Consider the following 23,493-nt stretch of genomic DNA (forward strand, 5'->3'; position numbering starts at 1 on the left):
ATGTCCCAAACACACAATTATAATGTTCTCATTATAATCTTATGTAGCCGATATGACAGAGTTGTGCTGCTCATGTTGCACTGAACTGTATTTTCCTTTTTGAAGTGATTCCAATCATATTTCAAGCAATCCAAATCCATCATGGCGAACAGTGCGCATCTGAAGTGTCTCAGCTGAAGGAAATACATTATTTATCGGCTTTAATATATCGGCCACATTTTCTTACCAGGCCAATAACGATATGAGTAAAAAGGAACATATATTGTCCGATACCGATATGGTGGCAGATTTATCGTGCATCCTTATAAATAAGAGATTCATTGTGGAGTGTAGACAGATTCATTGATTATTACGGAACTTGGTGAGATCGCAATGAAAGAGATGAGTAACTTTCCGGCTATACTGAATATAATCCATTGAATAAAAGGTTTTTTTTTTCATCCTGCTAAGAGGACTGATGGCCAATTACATGCTGCAAAATTTTGGAAGTGTCATCTGCATATAAATGCAGACTTCATTCTGGAAATGGCAATGATTGACAGTGCACTCTAAAAAATGCTGGGTTATTTCAACCCAAATTTGGGTCAAATATGGACAAACCCAAACCCAAATATGGACAAAACCCAGCATTTGGGTTTGTCCATGTTTTACCCAATTTTGGGTTAAAACAACCCAGCATTGTTTAGAGTGTGATAACTAGCACAGGGCAAAAATATGGCATGTCAAAATAGATGTAATGCAATCTAAATGCAGACTAATAGATTCATAGATAAAAAAAAAAAAATTCTATTCCAATAATTTGTAAAAGTAATAACTTGTAAATAATCTTAAATGTATCACTGTACATTGCTGTTCTTGTTATGATGGAGCCATTGCTTGCTTACACATTACATCTGCTCTTTACAAGAGTACCCTTGCTAATTTCAGAAGCACCCTTGATTGATTCTTAATTGTCCATCTGACAGTAAAATTTAAATTTATGAAAAATAAAATCCATTTACATAATTGTCATTATATCAATGGTGACCAATGGATTGTGATTTTTATCACAACATGTGTATTTGTTATGATGCATAAATCTCAATTTTAACAACGAAAAGTAATATACAGACAATGATGCATGTGCAACAACAATATAACTATCACAATAGGATTGGTTTCTATTAATATCGAAAGCTATATGCTTCATAGATCTGTTTGACATGTTGTATCGGGAGTCCCTGCTCTGTTTCTCTATCGCCTAAGGGTCCTTGCCCTGAAAAACGTTGAAGACCCCTGGTATATGTGCATCTTGTGAAAGGCCTCCCTCCAGCCCAACACTTTTAAAACTAGCGATGTTCTGATTATCTGCATCTCTTTCTTTAAATGCTGTTTCTTTGTGCTGTAGGTCTGTAAGAAACTTAGAAACAGCTGTCTTGATTTCATCTGCCTGGCTTTTGGCAGTGCCTTCTGAACACCGTCTTACTGAAGTGAAACAAGAATCAATGTATAAATGTTTTAAGCAACTATTGCCAAGTACAATGTTTAGACGTCAGTACCACAAATGTTATGCTGTAAATTGTTATTGGCAGGCCCTTCTTGAGCAGGGCATAGAACATTATCCACAGAGGGAAAATATAACATAAACAGTGGAGTGCCCCTAAACGTATTTTGACCAACGCATGAAACTACAAGTGCCATTTATTTTAAAACTAACACAACAACACTTTTCAAAGTTTTTCAAATATATCAAAGTATTAGGTTTTAATATTTGGACTCGTTTTGTTTGGTAGAAGTTAGTGAAACATGTTCAAAGTTAATGTGATGAACTACACCTGTCGTTACCCGTTACCCTGCTAGGACACCTGTGTGAACTTGAGGGGAACTGCATTCATACATGGGCTGTGTCGAAAATCGCCCCATACCCTTAAATAGGGCAGTATTTGAGGGGACAGCCATTTGTAGTGTTGTCCGAAACCATAGTGGACGTTACTGCACTCATTCAATCCCATAATGCACCACAATAATGAGTGTACAACAGATGTGCGCTCAACAGCTAAAGAATACCCATAATGCACTATGAGTCATGCGCTGAATGAATTCCCGCGTCTGATCATAAGATGACGCCCGCAGCGGAATCATCCATCTATCCATTTTCCAAACCGCTGGTCCAATGTGGCTACAGCATAATATCATACAGGTATATCTTCCTTTTTAATTGATTATTTAATTGTTTCATTAAGGTTTATACATGCAAGTTTCCATGACAAGAGTTCAAGATAATCTTTTCATTACTAGGCTTGCTTAGTAAATCTTTTCATTACTTGGCTTGCTTAGTTGGGGACATTTAATATTCAACAATATTATTGATCTGCCTTACTTAAGGTGTACGTTGATGCAATTTTCTTCTAGAAACAAACTTTGTTGTATTATTTTCACGTTATCACTGTGAAGCTGCTTTGATACAATCTGTATTGTAAAAAGCGCTATATAAATAAAGGTGACTTGACTACTACTGGAGCTGCCGGTTTGCTAAAATTCAAATGATTATTAAACCGCAAGTACAAACTATGTAAAAGCGACCCGGCGCACTCAGTGTCTGAATTTACTCACTCGTTTTTATTCACTCCTTCAAGTGGACTATATTAGTTGAGTAATGTATAGGGGATAGTGAATGAGGCTATAGGTGGCGATTTCGAACACAGCCATACACTAAAATCACACTGACACCATTTGGTTAAAATTTATTGTAAAAATTACTCAGAAAATGAGTTCAAAGAAAAGTTATAGCCTCATGCAGTGTAAACTGTGTGTAGGCATCAGACTTGGCTAAAAGCACACTCTCTGCTTCTTTCTCTGATACAAAGAGATAGGGATATTCCTGTTAAAATGACAGAATTAGTTTGGAATTAAAGCTTTTAAGGGTGTATTCACACCAGGAAAGTCCTATAGTTCACTTGCTTTGGTCCGGACCAAATAAAATATATATATATTTTTTTGTACGGTTCGCTTTCACACTGCTCTTTTTGCAAGTGAACCAAAATTTGTAAACAAAACCACACGTGTGCTAAGGTCGTCCATTCATTGGACAAGGATTCTCAAGTAGGGAAATCAGGAAGTGCAAAAAAGGCTCAGCATGGAGATATTTCGTACTGCAATATTTGTTCTTTTACTAATTTTGTGTTATTCTGTGCTACATGGGCATCTGCCCAAATGTTAATAAGGCAGCTCGTCTCTTCGAAGCTCCAGGTCAAACCACGACTCATCTTATCAAATGTAGTAGGCTACAGCAGATCACTTTCCCATAACGCAACTCCGACTACGGAAGCCTGTTAACTCAAAGGCGCAGTGCTTTCTTGCAATTGGGTCGGTTCATGTTCACACCGTAAACGAACCGTACCAGAGTTCGTTTGGAACCGTACCGAGACCACCTCTTCAGCTGGGTCTCGGTTCGGTTGTTTGGTCCGCACCCGAGTTCGATTGCTGTATTCACACCTGCCCAAAAGGTCCGCACCAAGGGGAGAAACGAACTAGAGTTCGATTCAATCGAACCAAACAAGGCAGGTGGGAATACACCCTAAGACTATGCAGAAGCCACTGCCGGCTAAGTCTGACAAGTAGACAAAAAATTACAAGCCAATGGCGATTCTATTGCCAATGTGTGTAAAGGGTGGTTGTTTGTTTATTGTTTTTATTTTTAAGTTTTAAAGTTTGTCATCGAATGCAATGAAATCATCTAATTTAAGTGAGTAAATGTTTAATTATCCTTTAACAATTTCCAATAATGTTCAATTAGGTAAAGCATAAGATGATATGAACAGACAATAAGTGTTACCAATTTTGATCATTCTTTTTGGGGCCATTGCATGTTTATGATTCATTGTTTAAGGTCTAAAGGTTGTATTCATTAAATAGCCTCAGTATAAACAGTAATAAACAGTTGGTGGTTTATGAATGAACAGCAAAATAAACAATGTTTTACAATTTTAGCATAACCAACAAAGCCACCTTGGGCATTTTCCATGATAAGCGGAAGCAGATGTTTGGTCTGAGTTTGCTCTGCAGGGACCAGTAAAAGAACATGGAAACTTGTTGCAAAAAGTACCTTCCATTGCTTTGAGGACATAAATTCTCATGTCACTGAAAATGACCTTAGAAAAGAATAGTACAAGAGGTAAACTTGGCTAACAGTGAGTGTTAATGTATACTATATAGTGCATGATTTTTCCCCCAAACTAGTTAAGCACCAATTATCAATTGCCAATTACCCGTGCAATGCCCAAGCTTTGACAACATATCTCTGTTTTTGTCCTGCCAGTAAAGTACAAAAATGAAACTGAAACTCAATTAATTGAACTGAATTAATTGGAATATAATCTCACTAATTACTGTAGGTACAGTAGTACTGGCAAGTAATGTCTACCAAAGGAGACATTTCCAAACGTAAACATTTTGCGAGGTATAGTTGTGCTTGGGGTGTAAAACTAATGTACGTGGTATGCGGCATTTCAATTGTTTCATTTGCGAAATGCAGTGAAACATGCCGAATTGTGCGGACATCATCACTTTTTCTCTACTTGACTACATTTTTTAAATAAGTATATAGACTATGTGATGAGTAGTGCAACTACTCATTGATTATTGGACACAATTTGTTTTTATCTTTTAGTAAAACTGGCCAAGAGGAAGGAGCCATCCTCTGCAGCCAAGGAGGATATTATCAAAAAATGTCTAAACCTGGTCAATTCACCTTTGGCTAAGCCCCGCCCCCCTTAGTTACTGTTGCTACGTCCGACAAACTTCATCTGGGCTCTGGTTTGGTATCAACATGGCTTATGCTGTGACCGCTCTTCCTGCTGAAATTTTATCAAACTTTTATAAAGTGTCCGATATAAGTAGGCAAAAGCGGCTGCAATATACGTTTGAAGGCTATATTCACGACATACAGGTGAAACGCAAGGAACAACAAGGCATCCAAATAGAGGCAAAAGCATACCGGTCACAGTCAAAAAATGAACCACCGCATATCCTACTAATGGAGACGGAGGCTGGGACTAACAATATCAAGGAGCAACACTGTTCATGCAAAGCTGGGTAGGTCTCTATTCACTTCTATAATCGTTATTACAAAGCAAATGGACTACGCGAGTACAACGTTGTATTATTAGCAGCGTGTGCTAGACGACACTTGTCAGGATTTGACTTCGGTTTTGGGAAGGGAAAAAAACGAACACCCCCCTCCAACCTCTCTGGGAAACGCGTATCTGTGTTACAAATGCCCCAGGCACAACGTTTAACCATATTTTTGACAAAACTACGACAGTAATAGCCTGCAGAGACCAAAAATATGAGACGCCTGTGTTAAAGTCAATGGAGCGCTGTGAAAAAGTGTTGGACCACTGTGGGAGCTCGTTCTTGGCTGCGCTGTGATTGGTCAATCTACATTCTAGGGTGTGGCTTAGCCAAAGGCGAATTCACTTTGGATATTGCTTGTTTTCTGGATTTGAATGGTCACAATGTCTGCAGAATAATGATCTGATACCATTTATTCGATGTTTGTACTATGTTTAGCCACTTGATGTTCAATGTAAAATCTGGATCCTGAAGCAAATGCTGAGAATGAACTAAATCATCTAAAATGGGAGACATTGTACTGTATGCATTTAGTCCGCTGCTATTTGTCCCAAGACCAGCTAGATGGTTCCAGTTAGTAGACTTTCATTATGCCCAGTAGAGCCACAAAGCTATGGCTCTTAGACCCCATTTCTCTAAAGAAGAGTTCAACTGCCAGCGCTAGTCTGCTGAACTGCCTTGCTGAGTCACTCATGGTTTTTTCTTAGGCTACATAGAAATCTTCTTCTGCCCTGTCCAGGTGCAAAGACTTAAACACCAATAAGACTTAAAATCATGTCAATTCAGTCAGCCAAACTGGAAAATTGTATTAGATGCAGTAAAAAGAGTGTATTTCTCACGAGTTTCTATGCTCAAATGCGGCCTGGTATTATTTAACAGCTTGCACTTCAATGCGGTCCACCCACTAAAACACCTGGCAATGATCTTAGCTGTTTTAAGATTTACTCACAGGATGTCCCTCTCTTCCATCCACTCCAGGAATTCCAGGCGGTCCTGGATCTCCCTGAAGAGACAAAGATCACATAGTCAGAATAAAAGTGCAACTTTGCAGGTGGATAGGAGTGTTTGAAATTTATTGGAAAGTAGTCATTATTTTTGTATTTCAATTTGGTGATGCAGACAATAGGCTACACACACTGAATTCGGGAGAAATAATTTTCCATGTAAATTAAAACTGAGCACATTTTTCATGTACACAATATGGAGAACATTACATTTCACTTCAAATGCATCTTTCTTTATTATAAACAAGATGCTGGAAAAAATGGCATTCCACTGAATATGCTGGGAATCAAATCAAGAAAGCAACCGTGTGTTTTGCAGATACGTCAAATCTTGGCGTCTCATGACTTTGAGAACGTGAGGCACTGCAAAGCATTATTAATGTCTCTTAAAGCAAGGGGTATGATAGACAAGAAGGTGTGTAAGCAAAAAGTACTTAATCATGGCAATTTTGTCAACATAATGATTATAATTATGTAAAGACATTGACAAGCTGCCCAGGGTGCGTGTATTACTTTTCTCTAGCTACATTTTAATGGAGTAGTGCATGTTTATAGAATGTCTGAAACTAAGCATATAATCCAGGATTTATCATATAGGCAACCACCAACATGTTGACGAACAGCTTGGTTTAATATAAGCCATCTGTAAGCCTGGAAAAAGACAGTGTAGATCAGCATGAAAGAGGAAACGATGGTGCAAACCTTTTTATAGCTTTCCATAAGGAGATTCTGTACTAGCATAATGTTTCATGCAATTCTGTCAAATAATACGGCATCTTAGGATCTTGCGTAGCCTCCTGCCAAATATTCTCAATGGTCCATGTTCACAGTTCAAGGAAGCCAATAAACATGTTCAGTTTTTTTTTTACGGTGAGAAGAACTAGATCAGTACAGACCTTTAGACCAATTCCTCCTGGAATTCCGTCTTTTCCATCCCTGCCAGGTGCCCCCTTGATAAACACACACACGGATGGCATTAAAGCATAATTTCTGACCACTTACAGAAAATAAGAGAAATTGAGCGATATACATACAGGCTCTCCTGGATATCCAAGTGGACCAGAAGGGCCTCTACTCCCCTTTTCTCCCTAAGATAGACAGTATGTCAGTTAATGCAATAGAGTATTGGAACACAACAAACGAATGAGGTTGCAATGCTGTTCAAGTCATTAACAGATTTGTTTTGTGAAAGATATTGTTATATTTATCCATACCAGCACTTTTCAGGACAGGGACTTATTCAATAACCAAGATGATGCAAGAAATGCCCCAGCTGTTAATTTGCTACTATCCCAGAAGGATTATAGATATGAGGACGGCTATGAAAATGTCCAATGAAGAGCTGAGGCATAGTAAAAATCCAAAGTCAGTGTTTCAGTCTTAGAAAAAGACCACAGAGCATTACTGGTCAGGTGGTGACAGAAAATTATTTACCAAATGTATCCTAAATGTCAAGTGTAACAAATTATCATGTCAACAGGCATAAATAAAACTGCCTTTGCGAGCTGGAAATAAAAAGGGGAAGCTCTATGCTCTGTATGGAGTTAAGAAAAGGAAGAGGAAAGTAACCATACCACTTGCCCATCTTTGCCTGATGGTCCTTGTATGCCTTGAGTACCAGAAGATCCCTAGTAAGAAAACATAACATAATGTAAAACATTTATTTTCAGTGTAAATATATATTTTAAAAAAATATCTGGGTGACCGTAATTTAAAATTGAAATCAAAGTCAAACCGGCACATAAAGTTAAACAGTGACCGGAACTAGTATTTGGACAATTCTAAATCCCGCATAAATATATATGAATGTCACTACAAACTATTTGCCATCTGCGAACATCCTCTCAGGTTATAGACATGTTCTACTTTGACAGCCAGGAGACACGAAACTTTGTCTTCATTTGAACCATGGAATTGTTTTTTGTGTGCTTGTGCTATCTTTCTTTAAAATACATTCCACTTGCTTTATCAAATGCTACAGTCTTACATCACAGTAAGGATCCAAATGCTTTTGGGCCACTGCAGTTCCCTATAGGCTATATGTTTAAATAGTTAGACATTATTCAGACAAATATAGCCACTTTAATAAGATAATCCACATAACGTTGAACAAAACTGCTAGTAAATTATAACCTGGAAATAAACAAAATAAAAGCTGAAGCAGCGGCACATAAACAGAGGTGGGCATGCAAAGTATTTGTAATAGAAGAAAATTATCTTGTTATAAATTTACTTCTCGGTTTAGGGCTGCTGTGATGTGTTTTTTTTTTTTTTTGGGAAAACCACACAGAAAGCGTCTCTACTACCTAATGACTACCATCTGCCTCTATAAGCCAGCACTTAATACCATTTAATAAGAATATTTCGACTGAGCAGCAAGAGTCGACTAGCCGGCGCTGTAGCACAGCCAGCATATACAATGCTCATCCCAAATATCTCAGGGAATCAATGTTACGTTAGTAACTGAAACATTCCCCTTCGAAATGGTTCACTCGCATTGCGTTACTCCTGAAGTGGGAAGAGCAGAAAGAGTTATGACTTATAGCCGCCACATATACCTTGAATGTGGATGGGGTGCATCCCTCATCAAGGTCAAAATTGGCCAGAATTGGCCAAAGAGCTGCTGCTAGCAGCTGCAGCATCCCAGGGAAACACGACTGGTTCTGTCAGAGTGGGGCCACCAGAAGGACGAGCATATGTCCTCTCTGATAACCTGATGTCCTCGGCTAATGACCTGAGGGAGCAGAGCTACCGGGGGAAAGGCATACAGGCACAGATTGGGTAGTGGGAGTTCTCCTCCAAGGCCCACTTTTCCACAAGGTCCACTTCTGCTCGCCCGAAGATACTCAGAATGATCTGAACCATCTGGGGCTGGAGTCTTCATTCCCCTTGAGATACCCTGCTAACCCTAACCATAATCCGGGTTCAGCCTGCCCGGCACATGCACTGCCCTCACCGAAAGGAGGTTGTGCTGTGCCCACAGGAGGAGACGTCTCCCAAGACCCAATCTGACACACCCGGGATGGCTTCCCAAGTCTGGCTTCGGGTGGCAAGGGGCTGGAGTTTTATGAACGGCAGGTTGTTGCACTGGGGCGGGAAGATCATGCTTGTGTTGTTGTGAAGAAGAGGAGAAGTGTTCTTTTTGTGAAGGTGTTTGTTTTTTATTTTTGTTTTTTGATCCGCTATAACGCACACATCCGGTGGGGCAAACCCAGCATTGGCAACAAACATAACGCCTCCAACGCCCGTAACTAAACAAGGGGTTGGGGGATGGACACAAAACCATTTATCCTTCCCCTCTTCACACCTGTTGCATCAGGACTGCTTCGGCTGTGGCTCAGGATCCAGCACTATCTTAGGGCGTGGACCCTGGCACTTGGGAAAGGGGTAATGCTACCCCACCACCACCACCGTAGTTTATATTTTTTATAGTAATAACTCAACTCAACTTAACTTAACTTTTATTTATAAAGCACTTTCTAAACCATTGGAATGGACCAAAGTGCTGTCTATGAGTAATTGTTGTTGCCAGTAGTAATACAAATCATTTAGTTCAGTTAGAGAATAGAAACTACAATTTAAAAACTGAACCTGTCTGCTCAATGCAGCATGAGTCGAACGAGAGTCGCCGCACATCATCAGCAGGAGTCATCACTCACTTCGCCTCATTCTTGTCTGACAAGACATTGGCGGAAGATTTGGTTTTAAAGCTAAATGTAAAGGAGCCTATTGAAGTGAGATTTTCATTGTACTTTTTTGTTGTTGTGTTTTTCATTAAGAATAATAACAGCCCGTTCTCATCCCAAGGCGTCATCTAACTGGCGCTTTTGACCATGCGAAATGTTGGGTTTGTCGTTTATGCCCCACATGCCAAAATGGGGGGTGTCTAGTAAGGGGTTAAAACTGACCTTTTCACCTGGTTTGCCAGGTGGCCCGGCTAAACCTGGAATACCGCTCTCACCCTAAAGACAAAAACACACACACTGAAAAAATCATTTCAGTAAATTCTACATAAATGTTGTACAGCCATTGCCAAAAGCATTGGCAGTGACACATTTTTTGTGTTTCTCAAAGTCCTCTCCTTGATAAGCAATGATAAAACAATGAGAAGCATTTAATAAGTTTTAAGGGCTTTTCTTGGCAAAAAAACCCCCAAACTAATATATGCAAAAAGTCAATATTTACAGTGTTGACCCTTCTTCATTACCTCTGCAATTCACTCTGGCATGCTGGATATCAGCATCTGGGCCAAATCCTGACTGATGGCGATTTATTCTTTCCTTATTAGTGCTCATAGTTAATCACAATTTGTAAACTTCTGCTTGTCCACTCGTCTTTGAGGACTGAACACAGTTTGGAATTAAGATCCGGGGAGTTGTCTGACCACGGATCCAAAATTTCAGTGTAATGATCTCGGCAACACTTCATTATCACTCTTGCCTTGTGACAGATTGTTGGGAGAAGTTGCTCTTGCAGGACGTTTTGATAATATTCTTTATTCATGGCAGTGTTTTGGGGCAGAATTTTGAGAGTGCCCACTCCCTTGGATGAAAAGCAACCCCACACATGGATGGTCTCAGGGTGCTCCACTGTTGGCACAACACAGGACTAAGATGGTAGAGTTCACCTTTTCTTTTCCGGACAATCGATTTTCCAGATGCACTTGTGGTAACATGATTCTGTAGCCGACTCCTTAGGAGGAGACAGTCATGGTGCTTGCTGGGCACTCTGGGACGCCCTGAAGCCGCCTTCACTGCAGCTGAACTTCTGAACTTGACGTTCTTTATGATCAGTTACATGGTTCTTTGGTTTCCAATATTCTTTGCAGCAATTTTCTTGCATGTTGAGGCCATTTTGATGCAAAGTGATGATGGCTGCACCTCTTTCTTTGGAGGTAACCATTGCTAAGACAAGTCTGCTCTTATAATCCAATCAGAATGATAGAGTGATTTCACCTGACTGTCATTTCACTAATCATGTGAATGAGTACTAGTGAAATTTGTGTTTTTGTGATAAATTTAGGCTTTTTTTGGCCAATGAAGCTTTTTGCAATTATTTAAGATGCATCTAATCACTCTGCACAACAATCTAGAAACAATGTCAATCAACCCCACAATAACTGAAGCAGCAAACTTTGCGAAACACAATGTTTGGCACTCCCAATACTTTTGGCCACAGCTGTACAGTACATTGACATTTAAGTTCACGTTTAAACTTGTTTAGTCACAAATATTGACTCCAACATACAGAAACCCTTGCAATATACATGAGGTTTCTGGGAGAAACTGACTTTGTTTAGGCAAGAAATAGAAAGATTTGAACCTAATCTTTTGAGATTTTAGACAGTTATTAGCTAATTTTTCCTGAGCTGTCATACCTTAAAGCAACTTTGTTTTAAATATCACTTGTTTATGCCATAGGTAAAAATGACCTTAGATTAATTTGATGTATTTCATTTTAATCCTGAAGTAGATTTTATTTAATTTTATCCTTGTGATGTTTTGTCAAATAATCTGCATGCAAAAACTTATAAGTAAACTTATGAAAGCAAATGTGAATATGTGATGACTAAATATGTTGCATATGGTACATTTAAGGATAAAAGGGACAAAATCCATTGCTCCTTACTGCTTCCCCAGGACTTCCCTTTTCTCCCTTATAACCATCAGCTCCATGAGGGCCCTGCTCAAACAGATTGAAAAGTAGCGTCATCAAGTGTAGAGTGAAGTTTTTTAGGGTATGTCTATGACACATGCACTCATACCTCCATGCCGGGAGAACCTTGAATGCCAGGACTTCCTCTAGAACCTGGGACACCCTTTAATAAAAAAAATAGTCTTATATTAGTCTGACCCACAGTCATACAAATGAATATCAAGCTCAAATTGAAAGGAAAAAAGAAAGATCACAGCTTATGATCTGTTCCCACATAATTTTTAACTCTCAGTCCTTCTAAGTCCAAAATGTGCATTTATTGAAACTACTGTGAGCTTCAAAAGTGACTTGTGTTAAACTTTTTGATGGCAGACGTTAGTGCATCAACACGTGGCTTAACTGAATAACGATTTAAAGTTTCTTACCAATACCTAATACCTTTAGATGACTGTGAATACTATATGAATGCCTTTTGCAGCTTGAATAGCATTTCCCATCCACTGCTATTTTATGGAACAGGTTTATTGTTGCTAGCATGTTACCAAATGTTTGCTTACTGTCACGTTTAAAAAGAACCAAAGGTTGATGAAAGTAAAACTTTCGTTCTAGTGAGTCAGGTTAACTGATCCGAGAACGGTTTCCCGTACAACAATATAATTTGCTTCTTGTGCAATACATAATTGGATAAATGGTCACATCTGTTTCCCAAAACCTCAAGAATAAGAATACAGTTAAAGAGTTCAGAACTGTCGTTAATGATTTCATGCAGGTGGTGACGAAATAACTTTGACCAGTTAATCAGTTTGAGATTAAATTAATTTTGGATTATTGCTATTAATAATGAACATGGCATCTGAGGACTACTTTGCTACTTTTGTTCTCTGTTGTTTTGCTTTATTTTTAGATGTCTGATTCAATTGCATATTCCTTCTTACATCATACTTCGGGGTTTCCCCAGGCTTGTAGCACACTTACACTCATGCATACTCTTCAATAATAGTGTTTTCATTCTCCCTCATATAAATTTGCATAGAATGACAGATGTAGATTGTACTACATGTTAGCTTGCTTATTTTGTTACTTAGTTACTTACAGTTAGAAATAAAGTGTAATCTGTATGTAGGTCCACATCACACTAACAAGAAAATATGCTGTTTTAACCACAGATTGAGAACTGTAGTTCGACCCACACAACTTGATGTTTGCGAATGTTCGTTGAAACTACGGTTTCTGGAAACATAAAATTGTTGAACTATTTTGGTAACAAGTGAACTTTTGATCTTTGTTCGCTGTGAAATGTATTTTGAAAAGGACATTGTTTTTACATACAAAGACAAGAACTAAAATGGCAAGTTCAAGAGATAAAGTTCATGTGAAGATTTCAGAGGTCTGGAAGAAATATGTCATGAGTATTATTTATTATTAGTGTATGCAGTCTGTATGCGCCTACGTGAAACATTTGTGCAGACTCCAGCTGGACGATGACACTCATGTCTTTGTTTTTGAGACATAAAATAAACCCCACGTTTTTTTTTTTTTTTTTTTTTTTTTTTTATTCAGACCTTTTTGAAACAAAAATATTGTTGACTAGTGAGAATATTGCATATTCTCTGAGAAGACTGTACGCAATTGACAAGAAAGGGCAATATATTCATAAGATTATTCTCAATAGATATATTGTATTGATTTAAACAGTTAGCTTTACATTGACTTGACAATAAACATTTTCACAAAAGAGGGTGGAAAAGGTTTTCCACAAACGTGTACTTTGGTGCCCCTTGACTTTGAGTTATTTTTTTAGAATTATTAGAGGCAGAAAAGCAAAGTTTGATTTCTCATTATTTATTATATCTATAACCTATTTAGATTTTGACAGTTTGCACAGAAATGTTTACTTTAACATTGTATTAGGTACATTAACTGTTGGTTATCTGCAAATACTATAAGTATAGTGAAAATATATGAGGTGAAATATGCTTTACTTCAATAAAAACCTGCGGTTTATTGACTAAACATGCAGGCATATGTGAATAATGTGGACATGTGTTCATAAAGATATGAAGACTTGCAAGTATGGCATCCAGGTGTTGTTATTGCACATTCACCTAATGTTCAGAGCTCTTCCGAGGGTCGTTCATCATTCATGCACAACACATTTTTTTCAGTCAAACTAGCCTAACTCATGCTGAGAAAAACTGCAGCTGCAGTCAAAATTTCAACCCTACAAATGCCCACTAACCAGGGGCGTTTCCTTCGAGGAGGCAAGGGAGGCAGAGCCTCCTCAAAAAATTGGATGAGAAAATAGTCCATATTACAAAAATAAAACAAAGATAATATGACATTAAAAAGTGTATGAATCAATTGTTTTTATAATGTAACACTGTCCAACAGGAACAGCAGGAGTCCACGTCTCTCTTGCCTTCCCTCAGCCCATTGAGTTTTAACAGACACTCTAAAGCATTCGCTGAGTTTAGTGAGGGGTAATTGAGAATGAATGGGGGAGTCACATGAGAGGAGGCAATGTCTCCATCGTGCTATGATTGGATATGATTGGTTTGTGCGATCAGTCCTGCCTCTTTTTTTCTTGTGTAAATCAGTCTGAATGAACGGAATAATGGCTTTAATGGGAAGACTTATTAAAAAATTAAGTAAACAACTCAGCCACTTAGAAATCACTGCTTTATGTGAAAATAAAAAAATGGGCTGAAAACATAGCTTTTTTAGTGAGCGATCAGCTTGGTGAAATTAAAGATACTTGGGGATAAATCTTTGTCCTATCCCCACTCAGCTCATACAAGCCATTTATTCTTCAGTTGTACCTGCACTCACAGGTTTTACCTATCATCAACACCTCTCTTTACACTGGTACTTTTCCCACAGCATTTAAGCAGGCTCAGGTAACCCCACTGCTTAAGAAACCCACTCTAAATACAGCACATCTAGAAAATTACAGACCGGTATCCCTTCTTCCATTCATTGCTAAAACACTTGAACGAATTTCAAAAGCGAACACTCGACTGAGAGACTGCCCTGTTCTCGGTAATTGAAGCTCTGAGACTGGCAAGAGCAGCTTCCAAATTCTCAGTACTCATCTTGTTGGATCTGTCTGCTGCTTTTGACAGAGTTAACCACCAGATCCTCCTGTCAACCCTCAAGACAAAGGGCATCTCTGGAACCGCACTCCAATGGTTCAAGTCTTACCTCTCAGATAGGTCCTTCAGGGTGTCGTGGATTGGTGAGGTGTCTAAGTCGCAACATCTAGCTACTGGGGTGCCTCAGGGTTCAGTGCTTGGACCACTTCTTTTCTCCATCTACATGTCATCACTAGGATCTGTCATTCAGAAACATTTTTTTCCTATCACTGTTATGCTGATGAAACACAACTCTACTGTACCTCTCATTCCAACCAGAGGATCCGAAGGTAGCTGCTCGCATCTCAGCCTGCCTGACAGACATTTCTTGCTGGATGAAGGACAACCACCTTCAACTAAACCCTGCGAAGACAGAGCTGCTTGTGGACACGGCCAAGCCAACACTCCATCACAACTTCTCTATTTAGCTAGGTTTGTCAACCATCCAGAACATCCAGGAACCTTGTGCTCATCCCAATTCGCCTACTTATATTTCATCCTAAAAGTATGCACAGTACTTTGTGAAGAAAAAGTACATACTTTTGAGTGTGTAGCAGAAGAGTAGGCAAACGTTTGGGATATACTACTGCGTCATCTTTAACGGACATCTCTCTGTCGCTTAGTCCCTAAATTAATACATGATGATTAACTAACTATATTCTTCTATGTACATTTCTGAAATGCACTTTCTGTAAAGCTGCTTTGAAACAATATGTATTGTGAAAAGCGCTATACAAATAAATTTTAATTTGAATTTGAATTTACGTGCATTCTGTCACTGCAACTGCCCTGTCAATCATCTTCTGACAGTTAAAATCCTCCACATTCAATTTAATTTAATTTCCTACCGTTTTGGAGAGAAATGTAGCAGCATGTTGATCTGCCAATCGTTTTTTTAATGTGGAAGACTCTCTTCATGTGTTTGCAATTTGAATAATGATGCATGTAAAAGTTAATAGCCATTCAAAGTATCATTAAAAAAAGTTCACAATGCAGATGAAATATAATGTGGATAACATTGAATAAATATTTTTTCGTAAGGTTAGATACTGATAATTAATCACTCCAACCCCTTTGTCTAAACCTTTCTACTTAACCATCGAACTCGCACATCCGCTTTGTAGTTTTTTAACACTTTTCTCCCCCATGTTTGTAGTTCTCATCGAATCCCCTTCCAACACGCAATGGGTTGTGGGCAATATCAGCCGTTAGAGTGTGCACGGATCTGCACTTCGGATTCTAACCGGAAAAAGTAGACCATCCGAGGATCTTTGGAATACTCGTTTCAACATTTGGGACACACTAATTCTAATTTCAAATACTATTTAGGACGGATATTAATGCAAATGGGACGTAGCTTTGGAGTTCTGATTGATGATCAGTTGAACTTTACAGACCACATTGCTAGAACTGCCGGTCCTGCAGATTTGCTAAATACAACATTAGGAGGATCAGGCCATTCCTATCGGAGCATGCTACACAACTCCTCGTCCAAACTCTTGTTCTATCCAGATTGGACAATTGTAATACTCTCTTGGCAGGCCTTCCAGCATGCACTGTCAAACCTCTGCAACTGATCCAGAATGCTGCAACAAGAGTGATCTTTAACGAGCCGAAGAGTCACACCTCTCCTCATAAAATTGCATTGGTTGCCAATCGCTGCTCGCATCAAATTCTAGGCACCGATGTTTGCCTACAGAACAACCACTGGCTCTGCACCCCTATACCTAAACTCACTACTTCAGACCTATTTGCCCTCCAGAAGCTTGCAAGTGAACAGCGCCTTGTGGTGCCATCTCAAAGAGGCACAAAATCACTTTCACTGACCTTTACCTGGACTGCTCCCTGCTGGTGGAATGACCTGCCCAACTCAACCCGAGCACGCGCATCTCTTTCGGCAACACTTGACCCAGTACAACTAATATTTTAAAATGGACAGTTCCTTAGGGTTTGTCCTGGGTTAAAAATGGCGGATGAAGACAGTCATCCACACACATGGTACAAAGTACCCTACCCATGTGAACTGAGAGCCAAGTACTGACAATAAATGCAAAGAACCAGTTTGTAATATTAACTTATCCTATTTATGTCACTGTCAGGACAGATCATAAAACTATTAGAACTATTTTATATTTAAAAATCTGTACATTTATATGTAAAAAGTCACTGAGTGAATGATTTGAAAACTTAAAATGAATCAACAAAGTTACATTCATTGCATATAAATTCTATATTATTGCAACTAGTAGCAATGCTGTTTAGTAAATATAAATGACTACACTCTGCTTTGTTTTCTAAGGCTACGTTCAAAATCCGATTATTTGTGTATCCGATTGGAATCTGATCTAAAATTATTGACTGTCCACATTGTGTACCAACTGTTAGGATCTGATTTGTGGGTTTGCAATACAGATGTTGTCTTGTTTACAACATGACAATGTGTAGCTGCGGCGCTGGACTACTGCGTCTTCTGAGGCAGAATAAATAAATAAACCTCATTAATAATCTCTACTTTTGGAACTCATTGTATATTTACTGACACATATTAGCTCATGTTACCAGACATACGGTCTTGTATCCTCTTACATTCTGAGGGAATGAGAATACCAGTATTCTTGTAAGGTGAATTTTGTCTTCACCTTCACCAATTCTATCCAAACAAACTTGTGAGGATGTTAATGCATGTTGAAGTTCTGGATACTGCATTGAACACGACACGTGCTCAAGTTAATTTGAGGTTGTATTAAACTGTGTAGTACTCACAGGCTTACCATCAGCACCAGCTGGACCAGTTTGACCCGGATCTCCTATTATGCCCTGTTCTCCCTAGAGAATGTACAAGTGATGCATTGTAAATAGTATTTACATAATTTCATTACAAAATATTGATCAAAGAACAGAAAGGCTTATCTAACTATGTGTATCTTTGCCAATGGGTTACAGCTATTTTTTTCTTTTTTTAAAAATTAAATACATTTTCATGGGCACCATTAAAACCATTTAACACTTAGATTATTATTTCAGGTGCCTTTATAAAAGACTACAATTGAAAAGTGTATATATATATATATATATATATATATATATATATATATATATATATATATATATATATATATATATATATATATATATATATATATATATATATATATATATATATATATATATATATATATATAAAATTCAACCCGCCAAAGTGGCTATGTTGGAGTGACTGCGTTACACGCCACTGCTGAAATACACACACATTTGGCAGGTTGGCGGACGTTAATGTAAACCCCTGTATATATTTATTCATAAATGCTTTGCTTTATATAAGAATATGTATTGGTATCTTGAATGATAAAATGATAAACAGTAGACTATAATTATAATATTGAATAAATGAATCCATATATATTATAGTATAGTAATGTAGTAAATCTGTCTGTAACTTCAGAATTCTGTTGAAAAGCAGCATGTGTTTTCAGGCATGAACTTATAAACTTCAAACTTGCCTTTTGGAGACTTTTATGTGCAATGCAATGACTTTTGATGCAATGAAGAGATTATATAAGGTGTTCTGTTATATAAATCTGCCAAAGGGGTTGAGGGATAGGCTATATCGTACCTTCATTCCTGGGGTACCTGGCGGCCCAGGTGGACAGATGCAGGGCTCTGGGGTTGGATCAATGTCACCTGGTACATTATCACACTAAGAAAATAGAAAAACATTGTTTACTATGCTGCATTTCATAAAACATAAAGCGTCAGACATTTCCTGTTTGTGGCATAAGCTAAACTTGCAGTATTCAGCAGTACATTCAGAAGTACGGCCCAGTAGTTTGGAAATAGCAAAACGACAATAATAGAGACAGCCTACAGCACAACACTGTTGAACCTGTTTCACGACATTAGCCATTTTAAAGTCACCATGAAATCAAAATTGACAAATCTTATTTTTATGGAAAATTGCCATGTTTATTTTAAATGATTTAACTTATATAGTTTTTTTTTTCTTTCATTCATGTGCCCTTTGTAGCCTGGCTAACCTCAGACCACGTCTCGTCGACATTGAGACGTGGTCTGGGAACCACATGTTGATTTTCTCGTATTTGAGGCGTGGTTTACGAATGCCCAGAGCCTTTTATTGGGTGCTACGAATGTCTATCAAATGCGCCTGTACGTAGCTCATAGCCAATCGTTTCAATAAAACCAGATGACGTATGTAGAGCGAAAGGAATTAGACGAGGAAGAAGACGATGGGTCAGAGATTTATTTGCGTTCTAAACTACTCAGAACAATATCTAAGGCTGCATCGAAAGTTAACTTCGCGTCTGCTGCCATGTTTGATCCATAGGTATAAACAAACTGCTTCGGTGTGTGGCATAGACGTCGTCATCGTCTTGCTGCTCCCTCCCCGTTCTGTGATTGGTCCCCTCGCTGAGGTGAAAATTTGGTCCATGGTATCCAGACTACCTAGCAGCGTGAATAAAATCGGGTTGCGCAAAGGCAGTATGGGGAAACCCAGGTTAGTGCCCTTGTAATATTTCATAAAAATGGCTTCCCCTTCCCCTCGCAAGGACTCGATCTCTTCTGATGGCCTGTGCACCAGCGTGAGGACGGGACAATAATCCCTCCCCTTCAGCAACCTGTCACTCACATCAATCGCATAAATTAGCTAACGACAACGATCCAGTCAATTCCTAATGGACTCTCCCTACATTCTTGTTGGAGAAGCCGACATATGTTACAATAGGGGAGAAAATACAGTTGCAACTTCCATTTCATGCTGACTTTAAGTGACCATGTGATCCACTAAAGAGTACAGAGATTTAGACATGGCACCATGACAATGACACAGTCCCCCTGTGGTGAAAATCAAGCTTTTAATGTTGTTTATTTGTCTATGTGACGCTTTTAATACGCTTTGTGTACAAAGCGACAAACCATGTGTAAATTCTTAAGTCGACAGCATTGCTGAGTATTTTCTCCTTAAAACTGCAGTGAACCAAAGACAGTCTCAAAAACACGGTTTGAAATCGCTGGTGTTTCTGACGTCACAAACGACTTTGTAACCAATCAGATCAACGTGTGATCGTCAACCAGTGGATCTCTGAATGAGTGGAGGCGGGGCTAATTTGCATATTCATAAAATATATACTTACTATATAATATAATATAGAAATATACGCGTATACTAAATGAGGCAAGGGTGTAGATTTACATTCAAGCTATTTTAAGGCACAAAGAAAAAAAATGTCAAGGAAAAAAACATTTAAATATGTAGGCTAAGTTTGTTGAGTTTTAAGGGATAAGATTATTGACTACAAGGGGACGTTAAAGTACAGTGGAGTACCATGGCACTGCCAAAGTACTTTATATACAAACAGTTTTACTTTTTTTTTCAGCTTTTGTGAGTGAGAAGGTTCACACCAGCATCATTCAGCCATACATTCTCAAAGCTGCTGACAGTCCTTTGAAAGATTTGTCCAGCTATGACAATACTTAGACACTCCAAAAGAACATGAGGCAAATCTTACCTCTGCAATTCAAAATGAGATAAGCAGTTACTTTTGAAAGCGAGCAAAGCCATCTTCAAAAGTACATACCTCTCCATCCTAAAAAATGAAAGGAGTGAAAATACATGAAGGGGCCAGGGCAAAAACCATAATTTTGCTAAGAGGTGCAAGGCATTACATGCGTAAGCAGAAAAAGAAAATAATGTGAAATAAATTGTTTGTCACAGTGTTTATAAATGCCCTACATCTCTAAACAGTGAGTCTGAAAGAAATGCCAAGTCAGGCAAACTGAGTTAGTGAACTGAGAACAATGACAAAGCAGGTGATTGACTTTCTAATAAACATTTCTGAGCAAATGTCATGCTCTGTTTGAAGCCGAGAAGGTGCTTTTATCTTGTTAGTATAATTGAACAGATTAGATCAGATTATTACATTAAACACATTCCAAAACATGGTGGACTGGAATGACTGGAATTACAAAAATAAATATAAAATGAACAAAGTCCTTTGTGTTTTAATTATCAGTTTTTAACCCTTGTGTTATGTTGCGGGTCAATTTGACCCGTTTCGATTTTCAAGTTATTGGAAATACTGGTTAACCTTTGTTTTTTTTCTTGATATTTTGTGACTTTTTCTCATTTATCATGATGAACATGCATGCAAAGTTTCAACATGCTGATGTGTTTTGACATATACAAACAAAATTACTGTTAGGTTTGTGATGTTCGCGGGTCAATTTGACCCTCATAGACAGCCATTCAAAAGCAACTGTACAGACACAAAATAAAAACATTTATTTTCTGTATGTAAGGGCACTTCAACTCCAGTTCTAACTTGCAAGTGCATCTAAAAGTGCTCTAACCCTAACCAAACACACTTGAAAAAGCTAAAATTACAGTGTTCAGAATTATTTGCAAATTACAGTTGAAAATCTTTGTCAGACACAGATAGTAAAATAAGCTCTCATTTCAATATTCAAAATATCTAAAATACCTAGCTTTTAACCAAAACTTTTATGTAGGATTTTCAAAGGCAGCTTTACAGAGCCAAAAAATAAATAAAAAACATTTATTTGATGTATGAATTTGTTATGTTTGGTTTTTCACTTCCCAGTGAGTGAATAATGAAACTAGGAAAATAGGTCTTAGGAAACTAGGGAAAGTTAACTTAGGAAAATGAAAAATTTTCATTATACAGCAAAATTTTTTGTTCAGTTACGATGTTCAAAGCATAAAATGTAAAAAAAAAAAAAAAGGAAAAAAATATATATATGCAAAAAAAATCAGTAAACTGTTTATTTTCCAATTTTGTCAAAACAAAACTGTTTTAAATGTTTTAAAAACATTTTCATAAATCATATTTTCAGATATAATGTTTTTGTAATGTTTGACAAATGTTGATATTAAAAGTTTACAGTTTGTATCTAAATCTTTGTTGTTTTTCATAGTGTGATTTTTGAGGAATTAGGGTCAATTTGACCCGGTCCATAAGGGGAGTACACAGAATTCGAACAGAACACAAGGGTTAAAGACTTTTTAAAGAATGGTCTGGTAATAAGATAAAATATTTCAAATATCAAGTCACTCCTAATCTGATGTGACATTTAATAGGTGGAATTTATTTGAATGGGCCAAAACAGAAACATCCAAGATTCTGGTACTTACAACTCCAGGTATTTCACAGGCCGTTTCCCTGTTATTCTGCTCAGGGTCACAGTAGATTCTGAGTTTTTGAATTTCAAACTGTTCAGGGAGAGGGAGAGAGTACAAAATACAGGTAGTTTTAGAAAAGTCAAGGCCTGGGGCTGTAGGGAAGGGCAAAGGTGCTCCCTGTTGCATATAAAACACATTTGGTGTCAACATGACATGGTGTCTGCTTTTCCACAAGAACACTGCTGTGTTGCACATGTTGAAAATGGTCCATGATATGTTTATTCTTTGGCAAAAGATCACAAACACACACACACATATTCCAATAACCTCCAATATTCCTTCATACAATTGTATAATAAGCTGTGTCATCATTTTGTTTGTAGTCCCAAAAAATAGTCGTCGAATAATCAAAATAGAGTTTAAGTTGAGACATATGACGCACACAAAATTATATTAAAGGGGCTATATGTAGAATTCAGAAACTCTTGTTACTAGCGACACCAGTGGCTGAAAAGTGAACTGCAGCCAGCATCTTATTGTTAACATACCGTACAAGTAACTGAATGTGATTCAAGGCCCGATATACTCAGTCAAGTTTTTATTTTGTTCTTCACTTAGAAGTAAAAACAAGTTAGAAATACATTTGCAGTGATATATGTTTAGTTGAGGTAAATATGTGCTTCGCACTTTCCTCTCAATAACAAAATAAACACAAAACAAAAATAACAGTGGTGAGAAAACAGCAGTTAAGAAAGCATCTGAACAAAATAATGTGGATATGTTTGCACCAGCTCATGTCGACAGATGAGGTAATTAAAATTACACTGTTATGATAGATTGATTATAAAGTATATTCAAGACTTTACACTATATAGATCTGGCTATGTGATACTGGTTTGAATTAATATCTTTTCTTTGCATGACAAAGTAGCTGCGTTTCCTTTACAGATTTGCGCAAAACTTTTGCCATATTTTCGAAATAGGTTTATTTATATCCTGCACTAGCCATTATTTTTAATCAAAGGAGACATAGGCGTGTTATTGAAACATTAATGGCAAGGAAAGCCCCTTATATTTGGGACGGCACGTATGAGATGTTTCTCCCTCCTTTGCTTCAAGGTCTTGATAAATTGTGGCATTTCTTTGTTGTTTAGAGTCCAGTATTCCTGTAATACTTTTGTCTTTTATGAGTTTAATGAAGAACTGTCTCGTGTTCAGTTCAAACGTACGCGTCATCTTTAAAGAATGATAAACTTTTACGTACGTCAGGTGACCTGTAAATGCGGAAAAGCTGTTTCAATGGCAGTTTTGTGAAATATTCCTTTTTCGAATTGACTGAAACCCGTCTCATGCGAGCGTAAAAACTTTTTTGCAATATATGGGAGTTTTTGCGAAATTGATGTGTTTTCATTGGGTGTATTTTCCATTCACAATT

General features: G+C 37.8%; 1 protein-coding gene across 2 annotated transcripts in view; it reads right to left on the minus strand.

Annotated features, from left to right (window-relative positions):
* Window positions 1–23,493, minus strand: part of col21a1 (collagen, type XXI, alpha 1) — a 67,665-nt gene that overhangs the window by 35,788 nt on the left and 8,384 nt on the right. For both annotated transcript variants that reach the window (XM_056260171.1, XM_056260169.1), the window contains exons 7-16: window positions 22,071–22,148; window positions 18,516–18,599; window positions 17,666–17,728; window positions 11,881–11,934; window positions 11,745–11,798; window positions 10,025–10,078; window positions 7,691–7,744; window positions 7,151–7,204; window positions 7,013–7,066; window positions 6,062–6,115 (exon numbers count right to left, since the gene is read on the minus strand). In XM_056260171.1, coding sequence (XP_056116146.1) covers window positions 6,062–6,115; window positions 7,013–7,066; window positions 7,151–7,204; window positions 7,691–7,744; window positions 10,025–10,078; window positions 11,745–11,798; window positions 11,881–11,934; window positions 17,666–17,728; window positions 18,516–18,599; window positions 22,071–22,148 — 603 coding nt within the window. The remainder of the gene's footprint in view (window positions 1–6,061; window positions 6,116–7,012; window positions 7,067–7,150; window positions 7,205–7,690; window positions 7,745–10,024; window positions 10,079–11,744; window positions 11,799–11,880; window positions 11,935–17,665; window positions 17,729–18,515; window positions 18,600–22,070; window positions 22,149–23,493) is intronic.

Source organism: Rhinichthys klamathensis, unplaced genomic scaffold (genome assembly GCF_029890125.1).
Source record: "Rhinichthys klamathensis goyatoka isolate OS25496 unplaced genomic scaffold, OSU_Roscu_1.1 h1tg000174l_1, whole genome shotgun sequence".
NCBI classification, from domain to species: Eukaryota; Metazoa; Chordata; class Actinopteri; order Cypriniformes; family Leuciscidae; genus Rhinichthys; species Rhinichthys klamathensis.